Genomic DNA, 25,167 nt, shown 5'->3' on the forward strand with positions numbered 1-25,167 from the left:
CATACAAATGTTTGATGAGAGGGGTGGGGGATATCATGCAACATTTATGTTTTGTAATAATTCACAAGCTTTATTAAGGCATACGACCTGTGCTCTCCACAGATTATTAATTGAAAAGGAAGTCACACAGCTATGATACTTGCAGAGGAATTACCTATCTGATAAATGAATCTAGGACATGAGGGTATTCACTTGTGTACAAGATGTGATACCAATCTAGAGCATTACCTATTTTTGAGCTCCAGCATATGCTTTCACAGAATCTCTATAGTCAAAACAGAGCTCCAAGATCATCCAGTCCAACTGTCCACCTATCACCAGTATTTCTCACCAAACCATGTCCCCGTACCCCCCCTTGTACAACATCTAAATATTTCTTGAACACATCCAGGAGTGATGATTCCACCACCTCTCTGAGCAGTCTATTCTGTTTTGATTCATAGCATCTGTATGCCAAGCCAGTGAACCTGTAAGCTACCCCATGTCGCAGGCTTGGTTGTGCTATGCAGGTCTCAGCAGAGCCTCTGGGGAGAAACTGCTCAAGTTTTGCTTAGTTCCCCTCTGTGATGTCATTCAGACTAATTTGTGATAGGAATATTACGTAAAATGTTCACACATAAATAATGAAGAAGCTGTTTATGCTTCAGGAACACTTCTTAAAATAATACCTTTGCTATTCTGAAGCAACTTTACATGCCAAAAAGAAGTGTTTCCTTTCTTTTGCTATGCTTGTAAGCACAAGCCATCATGCTTACAGAAACTCAGATATCATTGCTCTTGGTTAAAATTTTCATTTATTAGCTGCATTTGTAGGGATAAGATTCTAAATTCCTCATGTGTGTATTTTTTCTTTATTTTCTTGAAATGCAGAAGATTTTATTTTCCTTTGGCTGCGTCTGCTCTGCATGCGTTGGCGCCTGTCTCATCTCCTTCCTTATATGTGCCATAGGCAAACTGTGTGGTTCCTATCAGGAGCAGTTGTATTGGACTCTGCACCACTGATAGAGGCTGATAGATCTGTCTCTGCTGATCAGCTACAATTAAATTAAGCTTTGTTTTACTTCATTTAAATCTTTCATGAATTGTCCAAGTTTGTTGACTAATATTTTTAGACAAGATCTATAAAATCTGAAGTCCATGCTGAAACAAGGTGCAAGCACTCTTGCACTACAAACAGCCTTGGTCCTCTTGCACAAAGAAGCAGGGACTTAGATTGATGGGTCAGAGCTCTCCCATAACAGTGTGAGGTGTGTTATATGCTTATAACTGTTGTGACTTTTGGGTACTTAGCATTGCCTATGCTGGAAATGATATCTGGGTCAGGAGGGGAAGGCTGGCTTTGTATGCGTGTGTATCTGAAAGTTCTTTTGCATTAGCTTAAATATCTTATTTTGGCAAGATAATCTTGTAGTAAACTTAAACTATGTAATGACTAAGTATTGTTCATGAGTAATTAGTGACATTGTGATCAAGCATCTTATACAAACTACAAAAAGCCCACAACATGCTTCAATGACAAGTTGTCTGATCAAGACGGTATTATGCCCTCCCTCTTATTACATGGATATTCCACTAGATGTCATCTGACATCACTCTGAAGGAGAAGGTGCAAGTAATCTTCTGTGTACCTGTTCAAATAGATCTCATGAGGGTGAATGTAGGTTTCTGCAGGCCCTGGGGAAACCCCCTGATTGTAGTGAATGGCCTTATCTAGTCTGAAAGGGGTTTCTTATCCAGCCAGGAGAGAGAAGGAGGCAAGCACGTAGCTGAGGCTTTTGTTGGACAGGCTGTCTAACATGGCTTCTAATTGAGCCTTGTTTATTTGAAACCTTAGATTGCATGCTTAAGGGTGCAGAATAACTGTGATGCTGTAAGGGCATGTGCTGTGTAGGAGCCAGAGACTGCCTGGTTCATGCAGTAGTTGAGCAGGACACACTTCAGAGGAAGAAAATAAAGTGAAGGAAACAGAAAAGCCAGTGATGGAGAGAGAAACAACTATCAAGCCAGAGCTGCTTAACTTGTGACTTATTCTGGCCAATTCTTTTTCCAAGGATTAAATGTATTGTCTAAACTAGCTGTTAATTGATGACTATTTTTATTGCAATTCTTTTCTTGTCAGCAATAATAATGCTTCCAGAGAAACTCTTGCTCAAAGCTTTATATTTCTTTCCATTCTTTCCCGTGTTCGCTCATTAAATAGTATCCTTATTAATCCTCATGCTTTCTCTTTATTCTTCTTTTGCTGTTACAGTCAGTCTTTCCTGTTTGTGTTTCTATTTTAATGCTCCTCTTGCTCATTAAGCACCTCGCCTACCTGAACCTGTTTCACACCAGTGAACTTGGAAGTCCTGTCTGCCTCATTCTCTGTATTGTACCCACTCTTTCCATCCACCCACATGCTCCATTGCTTGTACACTGCTACTCACCCTCCTTTTTCTCCTGCAGTACGCCCACATGCTGGCATTTGTGAATGCAGGAACACTGCTTGCTCGGGCTTGCCTTGTAGGCTCTATCCTACAAAGGCAGGTAAATAGGAGTGCGTGCCAGTTGATTTAGGCCTGCATGGAAGAAAAGGCACTGGGAGGCTTTTGTTTTTCCTTGAGGAGCACACAAAATAGATGCTCTGATTTGTGTTCTATTTAGTGAGCGCACATAGCGTATAAAAGAAAAATGGATCAAAAGTCTTGCATTTTACTTACTATGGCCACTGAGTTTTCCAGAGAGCAGTCATATGTTCTAGGCTATATTTTATATTGTGGCTTCAACCAGCCGTGGCTGGGACCAGTTCCTTTGTTGGGAACTTTCCTGCCATATATTTGAAAGTAACCTCAAGAAAAGTTAAGATCAGCAAGCAACAAACATCCTTTCCCAGGGCAACAGACCACAATGACCAGCTGTCTGTTATTAAATGGGTGGTGAAAATATATTCTTCTTGTAGAGCATAGCTTGCTAGTGCTTGCTAACCTGAGGAGTGGGAATTGTTTCCATAGTTAAGACTTCTTCAGTTTTTGCCCATGGAGTTGGACAAGTCTTATCTGTGAACTTAATAAACATCTGCTTAGTGACAGCAGTCTGGAGTATAGCTGAAAAGTCTACATAGGAGTTCTGGAAATCTTCTCTCTATCGTGTGCTATAACCTTTCTCTTCCGTTTTTCTTCCTAAAAGCCATGATGTCATTGTGTGAGGGTGACATTCTGCAACTGGCAAAGCAGAGGAGGAAATCATGTGACTGGGTGCTTGCAGTGCATTGAACAAGAACATTCAGCCCTCCCATTCAGTCAGGCTTCAGAGAGTACGAATCCCTGTGTGCCCCGACAGCACGTTGTCAGGCTCCTGTTAGCAAGCTCACACGTCTCAGCCGTATGCAAGGCTATTTACATGGGCATCATGTGGGTGGAATCATTTTGAAGGTTCTCATTCTCTGTGGCAATATTCTCATTAAGAGAATTATTGTAGTTTGTTTTCAGTGTCAATTTACTGATTACTGTATGCTTCAGGTTGGTCAGAACATTTGACCTGTTAGTCTGGGTCTCCTAAACCCTATAGTTCATCCCAGCACAACAGCTCCCAGCTGGCCGTTGAGTTTTGTTCATGTATTCAGTGTTCACTGTTTCTTCAGACTGGCATGAATAAATGCACTGTGTAGCTTAACCTCATTGCAGGTCCAATTCTGTTCAATAGCAAGTCACCCTTCTGTATATCTAAACTGATCTTGACTTGAGTAGTTGATGACCCATCTAGTAAAGATTTTCCCGTAAGTCTGGAAGTATGAAGTTTGAAACTCATGTGCTTATGAGTTATTAGTACAACACATTTATTCTGTTTTAAAGATTGTCTCCTAGTTACGGAGCACAGTAATTTGATAACACAAAAAGCCTCTGACTCTCATTCCCAAGGATGTCAGATTTGTGGGCAGTTGTAATGTCATTTAAGTGCTTTGGCTGTATAACAGACTTAGAAGAGTGGCTGATTTGCTTTGTTTCCCTCTGTGCACAGGTTTAAAGCATTGCTGAAAAGTTTACATTTCTTTATTTCTTATTGAAGTTGTTCTTCATTTAAAATGAAGTAAAAGAGACCATGTGAAGGCTGGCTGCCATCACAGCTCAGTTTAGTGCTTTGGGGTTGTTTAGGCTGTTTGAAGAAACCAAAGGCCAGCACTCAGTGCAGTTTTAGTATTGGTGATGATTGAGATCTGTCAGCTGCTTTCTGATGCTGTTTGGAGAAGAGAGTGGGGACTAAGTTTATTACTGAAAGACACACATCCATGCTTGGTAGATCTTAAATCTTTGTGACTAAGACCTTTTGAGCTGTGATTGTCTGAATGTACCAGGGGATGATCTTAACTCTGACTTTGTTTCTGAGTATACAGGAGAAATTTAAATCATCCAGTGAATAGTAAATAACAGTTTGTTTTGCAGTTTCTACTCAGGTCTAATGAATAAAGGTTTCCTTTCACAGAGCTTTGCTCACAGAGATTACACTCCAAGATAATTAACACATGTCTCTGAATGGAAGATGAAAACATCTGTTTTTTCCACCTATTGTCATCTGGTCTTTGCTTGTCAAACCCATTTCACAGCCACAAAGGAGACAGTGACATCCGGAAAGTCCATTACTTGAGAATGTGGGCACAGACAGATGGCATTTAGGAGTCTAAGGTGGTGAAACTGTAGTGTTCTTAACCATCTCAGCTTGGCATCGCCTTTCATTTCCTTCCTGCTATGGGGTTCAGTGTGCCTCCAACAACAGGTTTAATATACGTGTCTTTTTGTTATATGTGAGAGACTCATATAGTGTCATACCATGGTTTCAGTCCTGTGCTCCGTGTGATGGCTGCGTAACACCAACTGTTTGCAGAGAGTCTGCCACATTCTGCAGGGCTCAGCCCACAGCTGTGGCACCCATCTGCAGCATTGGGGCTGATGGTGTGCAGGGCTGGGAGTAAGAAATCATGGATGAACTTGATAGAGTACATTCATCTTGTAAGTGAACTAAGGGTCACAAAAAGCTGTCTTTAATCCCTTTGGTCTACATGTTCTGCTATGCTTCTGAGCCCCACAGGACTCCATTTGGGCAGCGTTTGAAGAAAAGAGTTTGCCGCAAAATGAATGCGCTGCATTTTGAAGGAGATTTTGCAGAAATGATTAGAAAAACCTGCAATAACTCTTGGGTGTTTAAAAGCACGTCAATGAAGTGTCTTAGAATGCTTTGCACATTGTTTCAGTTGTACCATTGAACCATCATTTATAGCTGCTTCTCTTTATTAAATGGATGGCTATGGACAGCGTAGTAAATCTATGTTGAATAGTTGGACCATGTTTAAACAGCTGGCTTTGTATGTCCCTGCTATAGCAACAGGGCTATAATGCTGGGCTTATGACAGCATCCCTGAGACAGCTCTGGGTTTCTGCTGCACTGTTTATTCTGTGGCAAAACTCAGTTGTGTTGCTAGGGCCCCTGGAGCAGGCTGGGATGGCTCTGGAGGTAGGAACACAGGTAGCTGACTTGTGTAGTTCTCCCATTCTTATTGCAGAAAGAGGTGTGGGCAGTGCCAGCCCTCTATTGGAGTCAACAGTGGCTGCTGTGGAACTCAAATCCATTGCAGTCCTCCAGAGCCTGCCTTCCCCTGTTGGTTGTATCCAGCTCTGAGGATTACACTGAGTCAGAAATGTTATACCCACCATTACCCCATCCTGCAGTCTACCCAAACACAGACAACTTCTGACACTCTTCCCTGGCAGTAACAAGTCATTGAAAACAATAGCCCTACCTTGCCATGCTGTATATGATTTTGCTCAGAAGAGTCATGCAGATGTTTGGTGAAATCACAGCTACAACTTTGGGGGTATAGAGTTGGGCCTGTATGAGTTCAAGAGATTGAAGTTCAGAACAGTGGCATCGCTTAAATGTAGTGCCAGTAGCAAAGGCAGCTGATGTCTCATATTTAACAAGCTTTGTGGGAGCAGTTGTAGTGCTGTGAGTACGTCCTGTGACATGAGCAGTGGATGTAGATGGCTGCTGCTTTGAGGAGGTAACCAGTGCCGATGAGACCTGGTTCCCTAAGCACAAAGACGAGCAGAGGTACTCTCATCTTTTGAGGCTTTTAAACCATGCGATCACTTGGTATGTGGGAAGCGTGTTAGGACGAGCATGAGGATATGCTGGTGTGGGAGTCAGAGCTGGTTTTTGGTATCAGTTAGTGTTAGGAGTGGAAGGACGTGCTGCACAGCAGCCACCAGGCTGTGATGACGAGGCGATGGTGACAGCAGCTGCCACACCACTGTGTCGCATCCGGAAGAGCTTTTTTCCTTCCCCGGAGGCCCGAAAGTCCCCAGAGGGCGGCAGCAAGTCCCCACGAGCTGATGTCTGTGGGTCTGCAGCTGCTCCATTTGGTACAGAATAGCTCACTGCGCCTGACTAAGCTCGTGTTATTTTTGGGAAAGTGAGAATCTTCAGTGGGGAAATTAAGTCCTGTGTTACCAGCCATGTGATAGCTGTCCCTCATGATGGTAGCTCATCTCACCAAGAGATGTTTGGGTTTATTTTCATTACAAACTCTAATGTCAAAAAATTTTAATCACTTCATACACAAGCACTACCAAACTTGTACTTGCATAGTTTGTGTATAACTGCAACTTCTTTTTCCTTAGTCCCATGACAGTACAGACTAGACGTAACATTGCATATTTTACAGGGTAAACTTAATACAACATTCACAGTGAAATTTAATGCCCGTTGTTTGCTGTTGTATAGCACTAACACCACAAGTAATGTGACTGCTGGTGAGTCTCATCACTTACCGCCTCCCTACGTAAGCAAGCGTGATTGATCTGCTGTGCTCAACACATCAGCATCGAGCTGGATTAACTGTGAGGGCAGTGGTGAGATGATTTCTATATTTGAGATTTGACTCAGGTGCTGGTAGCTGGCGGAGTATGAAAAAGAGATAGGAAACTTGGACTTGCTTTTGTATTTCTTTGTGGGGGGGATGATGTGGATTGAGAGGGTGGTTGTGTGGGATCCCCTACTCTAGATAACCAAGGCTATGTCTCTGCAGAATGGGTAGGAGAGAAAAGGATTTGTGCTGTGGGGAAAGCATAGTATTTGAATAAAGAGATGGGAAGTAGTGACCTAGTGGAGTGGAAAACGACAGCGTGTTTCACTACTTGGTTTTGCTTGGTTCTGTAACTGTAATACCTAGTCTGTATTTTTCAGTACATTTAATTGAAAAGTTTATTTTGCAATAAGTTAAACGGAAAATGAACAGAAAAGATGCTACATATGTTTGTTGAGCACAAACATAATAAAAGTACAGCTTATATAATTTTTACATAACTTAGAATATATCAGTTTTAAGAGGAGTCGATATATATTTACATCACACAATATTATCATGAAGCTTCTCTAACACTTATTAACGCTTCACAGATTTCAAAAAGCCATTACAACAGTCTCATCCGAGCCTTGTCTTCTTACATACAAAATTGTCAGTCACCCTTATTCTTCTTCTGAACCTTTATAATCTTTTCCCATCAGCTGTTCCTTGGGTTTCTAACCCTTGGTTCAACATTCACAGTGGAGTTCAAGTAATAAAGAGCATCCATATCCTGTCTCGCTTCCACATTGTAAGTAAGGAGAGGATTTTCACCACATGTTGCTTTCACACTTGTAGCAGAAATCCTGCATTTTCTTGCACACAGAGCTGTTTGCATCCCTCTTGTACCACCTCCCAAGGCAGGTGTTCTCTGTGCCAAGATCCAGACACCTTGAAGAATGTGTTCACAGCATATTTGACACAGAGTCTACTTGACTCTTTGTTATCTCAACCACGTTATTTTGAACTGTTGGTCTGCAGCTGGTTCAGGAGGTTCAGGTAGGTTTTGGATTTTAAGAATCTGGGATATGAATCCCTTTCCATAAGGATGTAGACAGTTCTCTGGGCTTCATCAAAACTGGTGTGAGTTGGGTCTTGAGCCTTTTTGGCCGTTGCTTCCCTCATCTGATGGTCAATATTGATCTGGAAGGGGAAAAACAATTGTCGGTGACTCATTAGAAATGTATTCTGTACCCGTATGCTGGTATTGACAGCAAATGAATTCCTAGTCTTAGAATTCAGTGTGATTTTTGGTATCTGAAGTGCAGAATGAGGAAATGTTAAAGTTTATAACCCAGTCATGTGCAATAGAAATACTGTTTCTTTACAGATCAGAGGCAATAAAACTAAACTATAGAGAAAGTACTAGAACAACCTCTAGTTAAACCTCAAGTTAAAACAACAGGAGAAATCTTGTGTAGGATGAGTCTCCAGTTAGCTATGCAGTTGATATACACAACTTTTAATTCTCTAGTGCGTCCCCATATTTTAAAGGACTGTTACAACCCATAGCATTCCTGCTAGCAAAGCTTACTTTCAGGTATCTGACTCTAAGCACCAGCAGTAATTCAAACCTGGACTGACTTAGCATCATGTGCTGAGCCACTGGCGCTGTTGCTAGCACTGTCGCACTGCCTGCATCATGTGGCTATGCTTTTGAGGTCTGATTATCTCACGGCTGAAGACAGCAAATGGCACAAGCGTGCTTGTAAAACGTGTGGCTGGGTCTTCTTCCTGTCTAACTGAATGAATGTACGCACATCTCAATGCTTCTATCTGCTGATTTATTTATTTTTTTCAGTATCCCTGTGATGAAACTATACGGGTAACTTTGAACTTACCTGTTTAATAGCATCTGATTGAACAAACTCCTCATAAATCCTCTCTGCTTTGCCATGTAAGTGGTCAGCTTTGGTTTTCTTGTAATCTTCACAGGCCAGCCAGAACTCGATGTTCTCCTCACTAAACTCTGACTTCAGGAACTCCCGAAAGACACCTTGACCACCTGCAGCCAACATAAATACACACATAGAGGATGATATTTGTGTCTGGGGGTGGTGGAAATAAAGAGTTCATAGCAGGGGTTCTGTTGAAATCTTGAGTATAAAATCTTGATGGGATGCTCAGTTCTCCCCTTCTTTTACATTTTGCAAATATTCCAGTTCCAAGGGTAATGGGACTCTTCCTAATGACATCTAGGGGCTTGTAGATCTGGAACGTGGCAACCAAATCACATCCCTGGATTTTAGCCTTCCCTAAATGGAGTCACCTAGGGTACAGCTGAAAACCAAATTCCAAATTGATTTGGTGTTGTATGCAGGCTGAAAACTGGTCAAAAAAAGCATCAATCTGGGCCTGCAAGGGTTTATTTACTCTGCTAGGAGGAGGAAATGGGGACGTAGGGAAACACAAAGCCTTAGGAGGAAATTAGAACATAGCAGCTGAGAGCTGAGAATAACTAAAAGGCAACAGGCCGTTCTTTGTCAGTGTTTGTGCAACATTACAGCTTTGCATGTTTGGTGAAATTCGGATTAATAATAATAATGATTCTTCAGAACAAGGACAATGTAATACTGAAGTAATGTACTTACTTTGGCTGGCCAGGAGCTTTTCCAAAGACTGGGACCACTGTATTACTTCCTCTGCAGAAAGCCTGTGTTGACAAATGAAGGAAAAGGTTTGAGGCAAGAAGCCATGTGTTTTCTTTTGTGTGTTTAAAGGAGACAGGTTTTATTATTCTATTCCAGAAATATGTACCGTGTGTTTATTAAACTTATGGCTTTCTCAGTGCAGATGTGGGAGCCCACACTGAGAAAATAACCAGAAAAATGGAAACATGGGGGTTTAATGGTTATCCTGAATTCTATTTCCAGAGCGATGAGCTTTTACTGTGACTATCAGCAAATAATATTTTATCCTTGCTACTTTTTTCTTATTTTTGAAATGAAACTTGTAATTCCCCTGCTATACTCTTGTGTGTGAAGCATCTTCCCCTGTAAACCATTATAGAATGACTACAGTGTGCCTCTGAAGAAAAGAGATTTAAGTGAGGTGTCCACTCCAACACCATTCGATGCAAACATAAACAAGAAACAGCTTCTAATTCCACAAATAATTCCTGCTTCCTAACATTCACCTCTTTTGGAAGTCCCAGGTGTTGTTATTGTACTAGAAATGATTTGTTGGTATGGAAGTAGGATAGAAATTAAAAGAAAATGAGTTTGGCTGTTTAGTAATCTAACTGTAGATGTATGTTTAAATTTGTCTTTACTTTTTTTTCCTGTACTTACATGACATTCCTGGCATTAGAAGACTTGATCCCAGATTCGAGATGCGGTACCATGCACTTCAAATAGTTCTTGAGGTCTGCACCACTGAAAACAACAAATAGGCATCTGTAATCCATTGGAGTTATAGATGCTTTTCTATTCTAAGTGAATTTCTTAAAACTTAAAGGCCAACAGCTCCATCCTATGACTGAAGTCTGGAAAGTCATGTATCCATGTAGTTATTTTTAAAAGACTAAGAGACTCCTGGTGTCTCCAAAATCTCATCCTGCTTACTTAAATGAAAGAGCTGGTTTGTATTAGCTCGAGCTGTTTCTAGTAATGCTATAGTCCTGGCCTTTAGGTGGGCTTTATAGTCCTTTAGCCTGAAAAAGGTGCAAATTCTTTATCTCCAAGAGTTAGTATTATTTTCATTTCTAATACATTAGAGTTTATACTAAGATATATATACATATACTTACAAAGCCTTTTGCTTCTTTTTATGGATTTTGCCTTCTGTGAGCTTGCAGTCCTCCTTTCCATTTAATTCAGTCATGTTGTTATGGGAAAAAAATAATCCTGGCATTTTACTGAACTTTGATGGGAAGCGCCTCTTGCAGCGATAATCCTCCAAGCACCAAATGTCAGTTTTCTGCCTGCTGCTGCCTTTTATTGACGCAGGCAGCCCCGCTAGTTGGTGTGAACAGATCTGTTTATCATGTAGCCTTCACCACAAACTGTGGAAGTTCCCTTTTTTCAGTGCGCGGTGACGTGAGTCTTTTGAGAAAGAAAACAGACAGCAGCGTCTCGTGGTTGAGGTTAAACCGGATGAGTCTGATTTACTTTAGGTTTGTTTTGTGTGTCCGTGATACCGAAAACCTCAAATATCCCCTCCAGAACTTTGAATTCTTCTCTTTCTCTGGTGAATTCAAGTCAGCGTTTCTTCTTGAGTTCATCGAATGGACCCCAAATGTTGTGGTTTAATCTTGAAAGAATTCACCTGTTATGTGTCTGATACACCATATGTGTGCTAGGATTGCTTGCTTTTTGTGGGTCAAAAGGAAAACTAGAACCATGTACTCAAAGATATGCCAATATCAACGTTCCATATGTAGCAAACTATTTGTATGTCATTACCACAGAATCACAGAATGGCTTGGGTTGGAAAGGACCTTAAAGATCATCTAGTTCTAGTCCCCCTCTGTGGGAAGGGTTGCCAACCACTAGAACAGACTGCCAGGGAGCCCATCAAGCCTGGCCTTGAATACTTCCAGGGACGGGGTACCCAAAATGCTTCTGGGCTGTGGTGCCAGCACCTCATCACCCTCTGAGTGAAGAATTCACTCCTACCATCTAACCTAAACCTTCCCTTTTTCAGTTTAAACCCATTCCTGTTTGTCCTGTCACTACCTACCTGCATAAAAAGTTGTTCTCCCTCCTTCTTTTAAGCTTCCTCCAAGCACTGGAAGGCTACAATGAGCCTTCTTTTCTCCAAGCTAAACAAGCACAACTCCCTCAATCTTTCTTCATAGGAGAGATGCTCCAGCCTTTTAAGCATCCTTATGGCCTCCTCTGGACTCTCTCCAACAACTCTGTACCAGCTGGTCTCCAAAGATTATTATGTTAGAGACATCTGATTTGTTTAGTCACGTGCTGTGACAATACTAAATGATTTTGATAGGAAATAGTTTTGGAGAAGAGTGAGATTACTTGTAAGCTCACTGCCATAGTTCAAGAAAGCCTCTGTAATTTTAGGTGATTCAGAATAGTATAAAGATGGATTTAAGGTACAGAACTGTTGTTTTAAAGGCAGTATGATCATTACATTGTGTCTAAGGGAGGTGTCCATTCTTTCTCCATATATATACTTGAATTCTCCTGTGAAGAAAGTACTATGAATACAAAGCAAGACACATTGTTACCCTGAAGAGAGAGAACTTGCCTGTGTTTATTTGTCTGAAGTTTAGAGGTGTGAGTACTTCATTTCATCCCTAGTCATCTCAATGTTTTGATTTTTCTGGACACTTTGAAAGACTTTTTTTAACTAATTCTTACAATGTCAATTCTCTATAAATAGCTCATGAATTATTTGTCAGGCTACATATGGTCATAGCAACTGAGAAGTTGTTCACTTATTTACAGTTTCATAATGGACTGTGGTACAGAGGTCTCAGGAAGCCAACACACACGCAGGACAGCCTGTCTGCATCAGGCTGGTTTGACCACAGGCGGCAGATGATCCTCTGAATGCTATTAGTGACATAAATGCGTATGTACAGCATCGGCTGTACAGCAGGAAGCAGTTATCTTCACGCTATCAGGTAAACACTGACCTTCACACACACAGACTTATTTGTTAACTGCTCTTCCTCTCTCTGAATGGGGCTAAAAAGGAAAGAAGAGATGCTATCAGTCCTGTGTTTGTTTTCATGCCTAGCATGAACAATGAGGCTGGGGGAACTGAGTGTCTTCAGGTAGCAGCTGTATTCAGTGAATTACTGGGAGGGTTATAGGGATGCTAGATCCAGGCTCTACTCGGAAAGGTGCACTACTGATTTCCTTCTGGGATAATTTCACAGCAAGAATGCTGTGCATAGTCTGCATGCCTGGAAATGCACAAAGCAGACAAAGCCATAAGCAACCTGATCCAACTATGAAGCTACTCCTGCTCTCAGTAGTTGGTCTGGGTAGTTGCTGGTGATCAAGAGTCAAAGGAGAAGGGGGTACAGCTTGAACTTTCAGTTACAAGCAACTATGAGTAAGCCAGCAGACAGGTTCTGTGTCTAGGAAGATGGACTACTTACAAAGAGCAGGCTGGTTTGCTTGTTTTTACCTATTAGGAATGCAGGACTGTTGATGCTTTATTTGCCAACAAGGAGTGCCTACTGCCCATCTGAAATGAAGCTGCTATCCTTACCTAGGGGATATGTTAAAAATACTAATGCATGTCACAGTTGTTGTTTCAGACCTTCTTCTAGGAAGGAATTATCATGCACTACTGCAAGGGTGCTGTACATCTTGCAGCAAACATTCTCTTGGGCAAATAAGGAGTAATATTCTTGCATCCATCAAACATTGGTGTTCTACAGGGTTTGAATCATGTTTACTAGCTACTCTTGGTAGAGAATGTCCATCCGCTGGCTGAGCTTTAGCTTAGCTGTGAAAACAAGTGATTTCTTTGAAACGCTACTGTCTCTTACATGACCTACAGCGATGAATTACTGATAATCCATCTCTTAAGCAAAAGAGGTGCTTAAAGGAAATCGAAACTAGCTTCTGTGTGAAGAGGAAATGGTGTTCATTTTACAAAAGGTAGAGAGTCCACTCTTAAGTGATAGGGGTAACACTGTGGGATATTAAGTTTATTGTGATATGTAATTAACTGGTCCATAATGGAGTGGTAGCATCCCTTATGAATCATCTTCTACATATAATTTGTTACAAGTGAATGCTTTCAGGAATGTAATCTTGAAGGCACAGGTTAAAATCTTGCATGTGCATTTAGTGGTCTCACTGTTGGTGTTGGATTGATGTGTCTGAGAATTATTTGGGTTTTTTTGAGATATATCTATTTGGCTTGAACTTTTACGGTACTTCTTGTTGCTTTTTACTCATAATTAATTGAATGGGAATTTAATTTTTGCTACCAGCAAGATGTAACCAGCACTGAAAATGCAGGAAGGCTTAAATATTTGAAGAACATCTGAAGCATAATAACAATTTGCAGCAAGGAATACCACATATTACAATTCAATTAAATGTCTTCCACTTGAAAAAGTTCCCTTACTTTCATTCTGTGGGCAACACAAAGGACACAGTTGGTTTCTGCTGAATTACCAGCAGAATGCCCTCAGGGGTCTCCTCAGCTTCTGCAGAGGACCTCATAGATTCTCATCTTGACAGTGAAGGAGTGACCTGTCAGGAGCCCTTGAAATCACTTTGGAGAAGAGAGCCTGTAAGTGATTCTTCCATATGGATCAGATGAAGGTTAAATACTGTTCATCCATTGCATCCATTCCCAAATGCCTTTACATGCAATGTAAAGAGATTGAGATGCACAAAGAGAAATCCTGTCAACCCTTGAAAGTTTGCAGTGGGCTCTGAGTTGCCAACCTGCATGACTCCAGACCAGGCTACCCAGAGCCACATCCAGCCTGGCCTTGAATGTCTCCAGGGATGGGGCATCCACAACCTCCTTGGGCACGTTGTTGTTACTTATTTTCTCTATGTCACTTCCTCCCTACAGAGAAATATTAAAAATAATTTATGACAGATGTTGTTAGCATTACCAGTTCTGCTTATACAGTAAAGTCAGTGCAAGGGATTTTATATGCATTATTTCTGCATTCTGCAGAAGTACATCTCTTATACCGTAGACTGTAATAAACTTATACGGTTTATCAGAAATCAGATCCTTTTCATTCTGGGGCTTTCCATCAGGAATAAATTAACTGTTTGATTTCTTTGAAGTCAGGGGACTTTTGGTTCTCAGCTGTGCTGACTGACACCTGGATTGAAGAAAAAAAAAGCACAGTGTGTTTTGGCTGCTGGTGGTGATGCTTCCTGTGTCTGCTGCTCAGCATGCTGGTGCAGGAAATGTGTTCAGCAAGCACTTATCTGGGAAACGCTCACATTTCTCATTGCCTACCTCACAATTTTTATTGTGCTTGCACATTGGTGTACTGAGCAACACTGTGTTTCTTGTGTATGCTACTAAGCAAAAAAATGTGAGAAGAGGGCCTGGGTGGGGAGGTGTGAAGCAGAGCTTGCTGAGTGTTCTCTGGGAAGGTGGAAATGAGATGTGAACGCAATACCCATTTGGCTTTTGAAATTAGCAGTCTTAAGTTTCACATCGATAGTGAACGAGAAAAACCAGCTCCTTTTTTTTCTGTTCTAATTGGTGTTAAGGTTCTGGATCCTTCATTTTTAAAGGGCAGTTCTTTTGGATATAGACAACCTTTAATTCTGTTTCCATTCTGGAAATGGTTTAGGTGTTTTTGAACAGGAATAATAATATCAAAGAATTAGGTGGAGTTATGCTGACAAGTGTTTCTGTAGTATTAGAAACACTTTCAGGTGTCTGTTTTATAGTTAGCATTCTACATTTTTTAGGTGAACTAATGCATTTAAATAGGCTTTGCTTTCACACTCTTATCATAAAATTCTCACAGGGATGGTTTCAACACAAAGTTGCCTTATGTTACTGTAAACTGGTCTGTGCTGGCACTCAGGAGAAGCAGCAGAGGTATCAGGATACTGCATTGGCTAAGGAGGGCACTCATGACTGTCCAGATTAGAAGAAGAAAAAACAAAAACAGAAAGAAGCACCTTACAGTGGAAGTAAAAAGGGACAGACTACAGAGGAGAAATTTAGAAATGTTGTCCAGGTACATAGGGATGCTGTTGGAAAGCCAAATTTCACCTGGAATTGAGGCTTCTATGGGATGTGAAAGGAAACAGGTCTGCCACTGATGCTGGAACAGGAGGATGAGAGAAGAGAGGCAGATATACTTACTTTGACTTTAGCATGGCTGTTGATGCTGTGCTCCGTAGCATTTGTATGGGCAGTAAAGCTATGATGTTATAATTGGATGGATGGACAACCATTCAAATAACAGTTGGGCTACAGTGTACCTGGAAGGCAGCAACAAGTGGTGCCCTGCAAGGGCCTGTCTTGTGACCTGTCCCATTTTACATCTTTGGCAATATCATAGTGGGGGACAAAGATGCACTCTCTGTAGGGGACACCAAAATGAGAAGAACTAGAGATATGTATAAGAGCAGGGCTGCCTTCCAGGAGAAACTAGGCAGAAACTAGAAGATAGCTATATATTCTTTATTTAAGTATCATAGAATCACAAGGCTGGAAAGGACCTACAAGATCATCTGGTCCAACCATCCACTACCACAAGCCACTAAACCATATCTTGTAGCTTCTCATCCAGATGACTCTTGGACACTGCACTTGAGTGAGGCAGATATTCCTGAAATTATCCCCCACATCAGCAATGCATGTGCATGCCAGATGCTTTTTAGGAATGGTTTGTCCCAGAATGCTGGTCTGAATATTGAACGTGGGTCCGATTTAAGAACAGCCTAACCCTTTGCAGTTTTTTCTCCCTGTGCAGTTCTACACATGACTTGTATAGGCTCTGATGGTTTTATCAAAAGGCATATTTGCCTCTCTGGGTCCTGAAGTATCCCATGCCTCTCAAGACTGGGTGGGAAATGCTTTGGTTTCCTTCTGAGTTATAGAGCACAGAATGGTGGGCCTTTTGTCATTCAAAACCACTGTGCAGTTTTTCAAGGATCATCTGTGTGTCTGCTCCCAGAAGGCAGTGCTGGCTCTTCTATCTACCAAATACAAAGGAGGGGTAGACACACCCTTAAAATAGATTTTCGTAACATGTGATTATTAAATCACAGAGGAATTGCCATATCCCACCAGTGGGGAAAGCTCACTTGTCCAGCCTGATTTCTGTGATAGTCCGTAAAAAGGTTAAGAAAACCATGCTCATTTCTGCAATGTGGTCTGTATGCTGGCAGCCTGGGATTTCCCAGTGACTGTATGCTGTACATATCAGTACTGCCGTACAGTAAACCAGGTGAGTTTTAATATGTATGGCCATTTCCTTTTAATTTTCAATGAATTTGAAGATGAGAACAGAAGGAAATGCAGTGTGTGACCAAAGAGAACTGAATTTGCAGGGATGGTTTCACAAGAGCAGCAGAAAATGAAACTCACCAAGTTTCAGGGCAGTAAAATAGCTTTGCTGCTAACTGCTGGGCATTTATCACAGAATCACAGAATCACAGAATTATAGGGGTTGGAAGGGACCTCTAGAGATCATCGAGTCCAACCCCCCTGCCAAAGCAGGCTCCCTACACCACGTCGCACAGGTAGGCGTCCAGGCGGGTCTTGAATATCTCCAGAGAAGGAGACTCCACCACCTCCCTGGGCAGCCTGTTCCAGTGCTCCGTCACCCTCACTGTAAAGAAGTTCTTGCGCACATTCGTGCGGAACTTCTTATGCTGGAGTTTCAGCCCATTGCCCCTAGTCCTGTCCCCACGCACTACTGAAAAGAGACCAGCCTCGCCACTATAGCTCCCACACCTCAGGTATTTATAAACCTGGATCAAGTCCCCTCTCAGCCTTCTTTTCTCAAGGCTAAACAGACCCAGTTCCCTAAGTCTCTCCTCGTAGGGGAGATGGTCCAGGCCCTTCACCATCTTTGTGGCCCTCCGCTGGACTCTTTCCAAGAGATCCCTGTCTTTTTTGTACTGGGGAGCCCAGAACTGGACACAGTATTCCAGATGAGGCCTCACCAGGGCAGAGTAGAGGGGGAGGATCACCTCCCTTGACCTGCTGGCTACGCTCTTTTTAATGCACCCCAGAATGCCATTGGCCTTTTTGGCTACAAGGGCACACTGCTGGCTCATGGCCAACCTGTCGTCCACCAGAACGCCCAGGTCCCTCTCAGCAGAGCTCCTCTCCAGCAGGTCTTCCCCCAACCTGTACTGGTGTATGCAATTATTTCTACCTAGATGCAAGACTCTACACTTGCTTATGTTAAACCTCATCCGGTTTCTTACTGCCCAGCTCTCCAGCCTGTCCAGGTCTCTCTGAATGGCTGCACAGCCTTCAGGCGTGTCAGCCAATCCTCCCAGCTTCGTGTCATCAGCAAACTTGCTGAGGGTGGCCACTATCCCCTCATCAAGGTCGTTGATGAAGATGTTGAACAAGACTGGACCCAGCACAGACCCCTGGGGGACACCACTAGTCACAGGCCTCCAGCCAGACACCGCACCGCCAATGACAACCCTCTGCACTCTGCCAGTCAGCCAATTCTCGATCCACTTCACCGTCCACTCATCTATCCCATACTTCCTCAGCTTTGTTATAAGGATGTCATGGGGGACCGTATCAAAAGCCTTACTGAAATCAAGGTAGACTACATCTACCGCTCTCCCCCCGTCCACCCAGCTAGTGACATCTTCATAAAAGGCCACCAGGTTGGTCGAGCACGACCTCCCCTTGGTGAACCCATGCTGAGTACTCCTGATAACCTCCTTTTCTCCCAGTTGTCTGGAGATGGCATCCAGCACAAGCTGTTCCATCACCTTCCCTGGGACAGAGGTGAGGCTGACTGGCCTATAATTACCCGGGTCATCCTTCTTGCCCTTTTTGAAGACTGGGGTGACATTGGCCATCCTCCAGTCTTCAGGCACCTCCCCAGTTCTCCAAGACCTTTGAAAAATTACAGAGAGCGGCTTAGCAATAACCTCCGCCAGCTCTCTCAGCACCCGCGGGTGCACCCCATCAGGTCCCATGGATTTATGGACATTAATGTTTCCTAAGCACTCACGGACCACCTCTTCCCTGACTAAAGGGAAATCTCCCATTCCCCAGATTCTCTCATCAACCACCGGGGACTGGGATTCCTGGGGGAGAGCCCTTTCACTAAAGACAGAGGCAAAGAAGGCGTTCAGTATTTCCGCCTTCTCAGCATCCCCCGTTTATGTGCTGCTCTGAGTTGCTCTGAAAGCAATCATGAAAGAATGATACGTGATCTCCTTACCTCTGCCTGAGATGTGGCACCTGGAAACCACCAGATCACAACTCCCATGTAAAGACAGCTTCCCTATTGGTTGGCACTGCTTGGGCTGTGTAAAAGGAATGGAGAAAACCTCTGAACCTTTCTCTTTTCACTGTATTTTTTGCCTTACAGGTATAAGATGTTTGGATAAATATGTGGATCTGCATGTGTGTATAACCTTATCTCAAATATTCCTGTCTGTGTAAGAGTAGAATTGTTCTGTTCTTTACATACACGCTATATCCCAACATCGCAGTGTTTCTGACAGGTCTGATGAAAACACAACTGTTAAGGAATCTCTGTGGATCCTTCTGTGTGTCACCAGTGGTGTAACTTAAAGCAGCTTTGAAGCTTTCAGGTCTTCTCAAACAGGGTTTATTCTTGGCTTTCATTTGAGAGCAGGTTGTCATCTTCATGACACAGAAAGTTTTGGAACATGCAGTGACAGTAAGAAGCACCAAACCCAGTGTTGGTGTAGCAGCTAGATGAAAGAACAATGTAATAGTTGGCAAAGATTGATGTTGATGTATGTAGAACCACATGGAGTGTGATTACAGCCTGTTGTTTTGCAGTAAACTCAGCTACTACAGGAATATCCCCAGTAAGTGAAGGAAATAGGAGGTGATTGTCAGCTATCACCTCCTAATATTCACATTCATTAATGCCTTTGAAATGCTAATGTTTGTTTCACTTTTCTGAAAACTGCAGGATAACCCCTCAATCTATTTAATGTCATGAAAAAGTGAAGTCAGGTAACAGCACGCTTTAATTCAAAGTCAGTGCAGCTATATAAGCTGCCTTAAAATCTCCCCCTTAATTATGATATTGAGAGACTCCCACCAGCACAATGATTTTTATTTTCTTTTTTTGCTTTCCCCTTCCTTTCTCTTAGTATTGTTTTCCAGAAGGAGGAACGTAATCATGAATTTACTGTGGGGACTTAGTTTTTTTGGCTGTTCTGTTTAAAGGCAAAAGCACATGGATCAAAGGCACCATGGACTTTTTGTTGTAAAGGTTGGGACCTAGGGACAAAATGAGTAAGGGGGACAGTTTAGCACATAAGCGAGTTCTTTGCTGAGCTGAGTAATGTATGACAGCTTCGACTTGCACCAGAAGAACGTGGATAAGTAGCAGGGGATTACTGATTAATTTTTTCCTTCTAAGAGAGAAAAAAGGTAGGAAATTTCCTGTGTTATAGTTATGCTCTACTAGTAAATTGCCATGCCACACCACTTATTCATTCAGATAATGATTGTTGATAACTCTTTTCTTTCATGGATTCTTTCTCATGAGATAACTTTTCCCATTAGAGCGATTTTGCTTGGTTACATTTTCTTTAGGATCGTGAATCTGGCAGATGCCCTTTCACACATACAAATATTGCTGCTTTGAAATTTTCAAAATGAAGGTTAATTAGCGACACTGGGGGAAAGAGTTTAGTTTGACACCCGTGTCTGCAAAACATGAGCGGGCTTCCTGCAGTGACTGCCATCAGCAGTTGAGTTGTACTTGAGGATCGATATGGGTCCTTTCCAGTATGGGATATTCTATGATTCAGCTTGCTATGGCATCTCTATCTTTGACCATCAAGCATATACTGAACAGAAAACTACAGCGAGGCTTGAAGAATACTTAATACATCCTTACTGTACTCTCATGTTTCATTCAAATCAGTCTCTAACAAATTATCCCTTAGAACATTTGCTTGCGTCATTTGAAGTTCAGAAGATTGCTTGTGTATTATTCTCTCTCTCTCTCTCTCTCTCTCTCTCTCTCTCTCTTTTTTCTAATGGTTTTTATCTTCTTCTGCAGCAAGACCTGTGTTTTATAAGTCAACCTTTTCCTTTTTGATACCTCTTGTGCTCATTGAATAACCAGAACCACTTTCACTTGTCATCCGGCTTAATCTCACTGCGTGTTGCTATGGAACGTTCCAAATATTAGGGAGCTGTGGGATGACAGAGGCCAGGACTCCCTGTGGTTTCCAGTCACAGAGCAAAACAATAGGAAAAATATGATCTCAGAACCCGAGGGACTATCACAGACCTCAAAACATTATGACATGTGGAACATGGAGTTTACAAAGCTTGCTATGACATTACTGAAGGAGGATGCTGTTTACCTGATGTACCTGTTAATGGGCTCAGTTCAAGAGCAGGCAAATTTTCAGTGTATTTTGCTATTCCTCTAAATGTCATTTCTGTGAATTTTACTTTCTTGCTTTCACTGGCGCAGACTCACACCTGTTTCCTTTTTGCTTAGCTTTTGTGCTTTATCTTGCATTCGTAAAGGAGCGCGCTCACAATCTCTAAGAATCTCAATAGGGATTTTTGTTTCTGAAGCCAAACCACAAGACTTCACTCAGTGCTGTAGTTGCTTCTTGCATTTTCAAGAAATGAAGTGAGAGCTAAGGTTAAGATGAGGAAGCAAATAACGTAAATATCTAAAAAATAGAATCATTAAGGTTGGAAAATACCTCTAGGGTCTTCAAGTCCAACTCAGCCCCACCATGTCCAATGACCATGTCCCTCAGTGCCACATTTCCGTTTGCCTTTACCTCATGTTATTGCTGCTTTGTAACCTCAAGAACGTGATACTGTGCTGAAGGTTTCTGGATGTGAGGTAATGGGTAGCAGGTGACTGAAACAAGAAAAGGAGCTGGTAAGAAAGGAGAAGAAAAGATAGAATAGAGAGAGAGAACACATCTCTGTGACTTGCAGCTGTGCTGTGGAATGAGGGTGCAAACCTTGCACTTCTGCAGGTCAGTGGACTTCAGTGAGAGGAAGGATGAAGTGTATAAGTTCATTTTCTCCCTCAATATATAGTGGAGTTTAGACTGTAATGTCTTCATCTTCACATTCCATTGAAAATAACAAAAAGTTCAGTACTGTCCTAAAGGTAAGATGTGCCAAGAATGCTCAGGATGTGTGCAGTGAGGCATTATGACTCATTGTTTTAGACCTCTCAGCAGCTGAGGGGTGCTGGTGAGATCTGGTTATTATCAAGCAGCTCTAGGAGTGATGCAGGAAGCCCAACCTTCACAAACCTATTGGTTCTCGAATTAATACTAAAACTATAAGGCCTCCATCTCTTTCCTTTTTCTCCCATGGTTCAAAATGCTCAGAAACACCTGAAGCAGTTGTGGTCACCAGAGCATCTGCAGCTGCCATCCCTAGGGGCTGGCAAAAGGAAACCACTTCAGAACAAGTGGTTTTCCTCTGTCTATGTGATGTTTTTTCAGCTTTTTTTTTTTTTTTTTTTTTTTTTTTTTTTTTCAAAAGATAAATGACTCCTTATCACCGTTGTGCCAGACAACAAGATACGGCAGTGACGGCATTATTGAGTTCTGGGATTCCAAAGAATCACTGCATTCAGGTTAAACTTGGAAAGCTGTCGTCTGCTCTATAGGGAGTTCATACATAAAGGTTTCTTGTTGACTCGCATTCCCCTTCTGTACTTCCTTCCTCATGAATGAACCCAACGACCTTTTTGGGGATTTCTGCTGAATTAGCAGCTTATTAGTGAATATTTTGTATTGGCGAATGAGAAACTTGAATGTAGCTTTCATGAAACTATACGGTGATAAATACAAATTAACAACTGCTAAGAGCTCACTCCAACCGCTTAGTTCACATGCAAATGAAAGGAAGTCATTTGGCCACAGACCCAGAGAGATCTGTGGTGCTGCTAGAGTAGCATTAGGAATCTTGTTCATCATTCTTAGCAGACCATCCATCTTAGTCAGTGGTCTCTCACTTCAGGCCCACCAAATACCTTGTGCAAAGTTTGTCCTCAAGTCTCTGCTTGATGCTGTCGATTTCCTACTTGTGCTTCCTGTTGCTTATTCTGGGAAGATCCTCTTTTCTTTATTTAGCTCTATTAACAACTTGAATGTTCATGCTTAAAGCACACATTCCTCCTCCCAAGGGCGTGCTTCACCAATATACACTCACTTCTTGGAGCTGGGGTGTCCCAGTTTGATAGATATCCCTGCCACACCTTCTACTTGGTAATGCAAATGCTGATGAGAAAGCTGCCACAGTGACATGCACATATATGTCTGCTTTATAAAAGGAAAAAGAGAGAAGGATGTATATATTTTTTTTCTCCCCTTGTGCGTCAGTAGAAATTAAGTGAACCATTAAGGGAGTCATAGCAAAGAAGTTTGGAAATGACGTTTTGGTGGACATCGATATTGATTTGAAGTCTCAAAATATGCCAGTATACACTTGCAATGCAAAAAAGTAGTTTGTCGATATCTAGAAGAAACATTGAAGGAACTGTTTGGTACAGTCCCAGCATGGCTGCTCCAGAGAAACTTTTAGGTAATACTGTTTTGAGGGGTCTGTTTTACTGCATATAAATGTATATAGTACATTTATACACATTCATACTGTATATAAATGTGTATAGTGTATATAAAAATACTGTTTTGAGAAGTTTGCTTCTCCCTGGTAATGTTTTTGAAACTTAGCAAAGAAGAAATACTCTAAAGATAGACATTCTTGTGCTTTGGGTCATAGATTATACATCCAGCAGTAGCTTCAGATTAGTTAGGCTTTGCGAGGCCCATGTTCTCACATTCCATCCTGCTCTCAAAGAGACTGCCAAATGCTTTGCACAGTGCAAAATTCTGTTGATTCATTGGAAATTGTTTTAAAATTATAAACTAACATAAAATACAAAGAGCCTGCTGATAGAGCCTGCAGATAAGTGCTTGCCAGCCTTTGCAAGGCATCTTTACATGATGATACCTAACTTCGCTTAGTTCTAGTTTTGAGTGGAAGTGCTGATTGATACCACTTGCCTTTTGTAGAATCAGCTTTTGATCCTAATTGGCACATTTTAGTGTAGAATAGCCTCCATAATCTGATAGTGTGCTCTCTAATGCATACATTTTATTCCTCCTTATGCTTCTGCTTTTGTTCTCCTTTTGTCACAAAGGGTTTTTCTGCTTTTCTTTCTCCTTTGACCTGAAGAAGATAAACTAGTGTTCTAAAACCTGCTGAGCTCACTCTTGTATCGGTTGACCAGGTGCAGCCATTCACATGAGAGAACATCAATTGGCTGAAAGTATGTCCTTGTGGAAACCTGAAAGAGGAAAAAAGGTCAGCTGTCAGCTGAAAGCTGGTGCTTCAGTACTTCTTAATCTGGGTGTTTTTCATGCCTCAGCAACATTTGCTGCTACAGTAGCGAGATCAGTTCTACACAGAGAACAAGAGAAGGAAGTAGATGAAATGTTAGGGACAAAAATAGCTGAGAAATCATGTTAGAAGATTGGAAGACAGAGCACATGAGTTTATGGTGTTGGAGGATGTATATTAAGAGGGCTGTTTTCTACCACAAAGAGGTGGTTACCTGTCTAAATATGTTTCAGTGCTAGAAACATTAGGGGTCTTGTGGTTATTGGATGACCCCTAAGTGAGCAGACTCTGATTTCTGGGTCTGCTGTGGACTTGTGTGAGTTAGAGCAAAACTTAACCTTTTTGTGTTCATTCTGATTGCCATCATAGGTATCTGTTCCCATCTGAGATGCAATATGGCATATGGAAAGTCCAGACAGTGCTGGCAAGTATGACACAGGACTTGTGGGAGCCCCGTGATCTTTGAGGTGATAGAAAATCAGGTGGCATTTGAGTGGATAGCAAAAGGCATTACACATGGGATCTTCTTTGCTATCAGCTGGACAAGGGAAGTAGTTCCATCCTGTTCCATCCTATTCCTGTTCTCTTTGATGAGATTATAAATAAGGTTTCTAGATGTATGCCATTTGACAAAGAGATCATTACTTTAACATTAAAGCAGTCTTTTCTTGACTGTTCACGAAAACAGATTACTTTCTTAAGTAATACAACAGAGGAAAAACAAATCTGCCAGCTTCATTATTGTCTTATGGGATAGCAGAGTTTTATTGCAGGAAAAAATGAAATTGTGAGTAGGAGGGTGTGAACATGAATTATCACTTTATTCATTTAAATGGTGAATTTATTTATTTATTTTGAAGTTCTTTAATAATTTTCAGCTTTAACATTAGCAGCACCATTAGAAGGCGTCTTATTTGTTCTGTTGGGTTTTTCTTTTCTTTGCTACTTTAGAGTCTTTATGTGCCACTGACATCAGCATTCTTGACCTGTTTCTGTTGCTTTAGACACTGGGGTGCTCTAGTGCTGTGCTTTGCTTTTTGCAGGCATTGAATCTCTTCTGCCAGCCATAGAGAGATCCCCTCCATTCAGGGGCAAAATGATAGATTGGAGTTACACTCCTAGATCTTGTGCATTGTTGCAAGGAAGGCAGAGCTTGCTGTAATTCATATAAATGAATGAAAAAGTTGCAAGTTTTTACACCTATTTTGGCCACTGGTAAGCTAAGTGGCAAGAACAGAATTCAGTAGTTATAGATTTGTCTGGGATTTAGCAAACATGCTATAGGT

At 41.7% G+C, this 25,167-nt stretch overlaps 1 protein-coding gene across 1 annotated transcript; it reads right to left on the reverse strand.

The window, feature by feature from the left end:
* Positions 1-7,212: 7,212 nt before the first annotated feature.
* RGS1 (regulator of G protein signaling 1) lies at positions 7,213-10,856 on the reverse strand. Its single transcript, XM_072343159.1, has 5 exons — positions 10,623-10,856; positions 10,165-10,248; positions 9,466-9,527; positions 8,716-8,879; positions 7,213-8,017 (listed from the first exon to the last, which is right to left on the reverse strand). Exons 1-5 carry the CDS (start codon positions 10,724-10,726, stop codon positions 7,832-7,834), a joined length of 600 nt encoding a protein of 199 aa, XP_072199260.1. The 5' UTR covers positions 10,727-10,856; the 3' UTR covers positions 7,213-7,831.
* Between the last annotated feature and the right edge of the window lie 14,311 nt (positions 10,857-25,167).

This window comes from Excalfactoria chinensis, chromosome 8, assembly GCF_039878825.1.
Source record: "Excalfactoria chinensis isolate bCotChi1 chromosome 8, bCotChi1.hap2, whole genome shotgun sequence".
Taxonomy (NCBI): Eukaryota; Metazoa; Chordata; class Aves; order Galliformes; family Phasianidae; genus Excalfactoria; species Excalfactoria chinensis.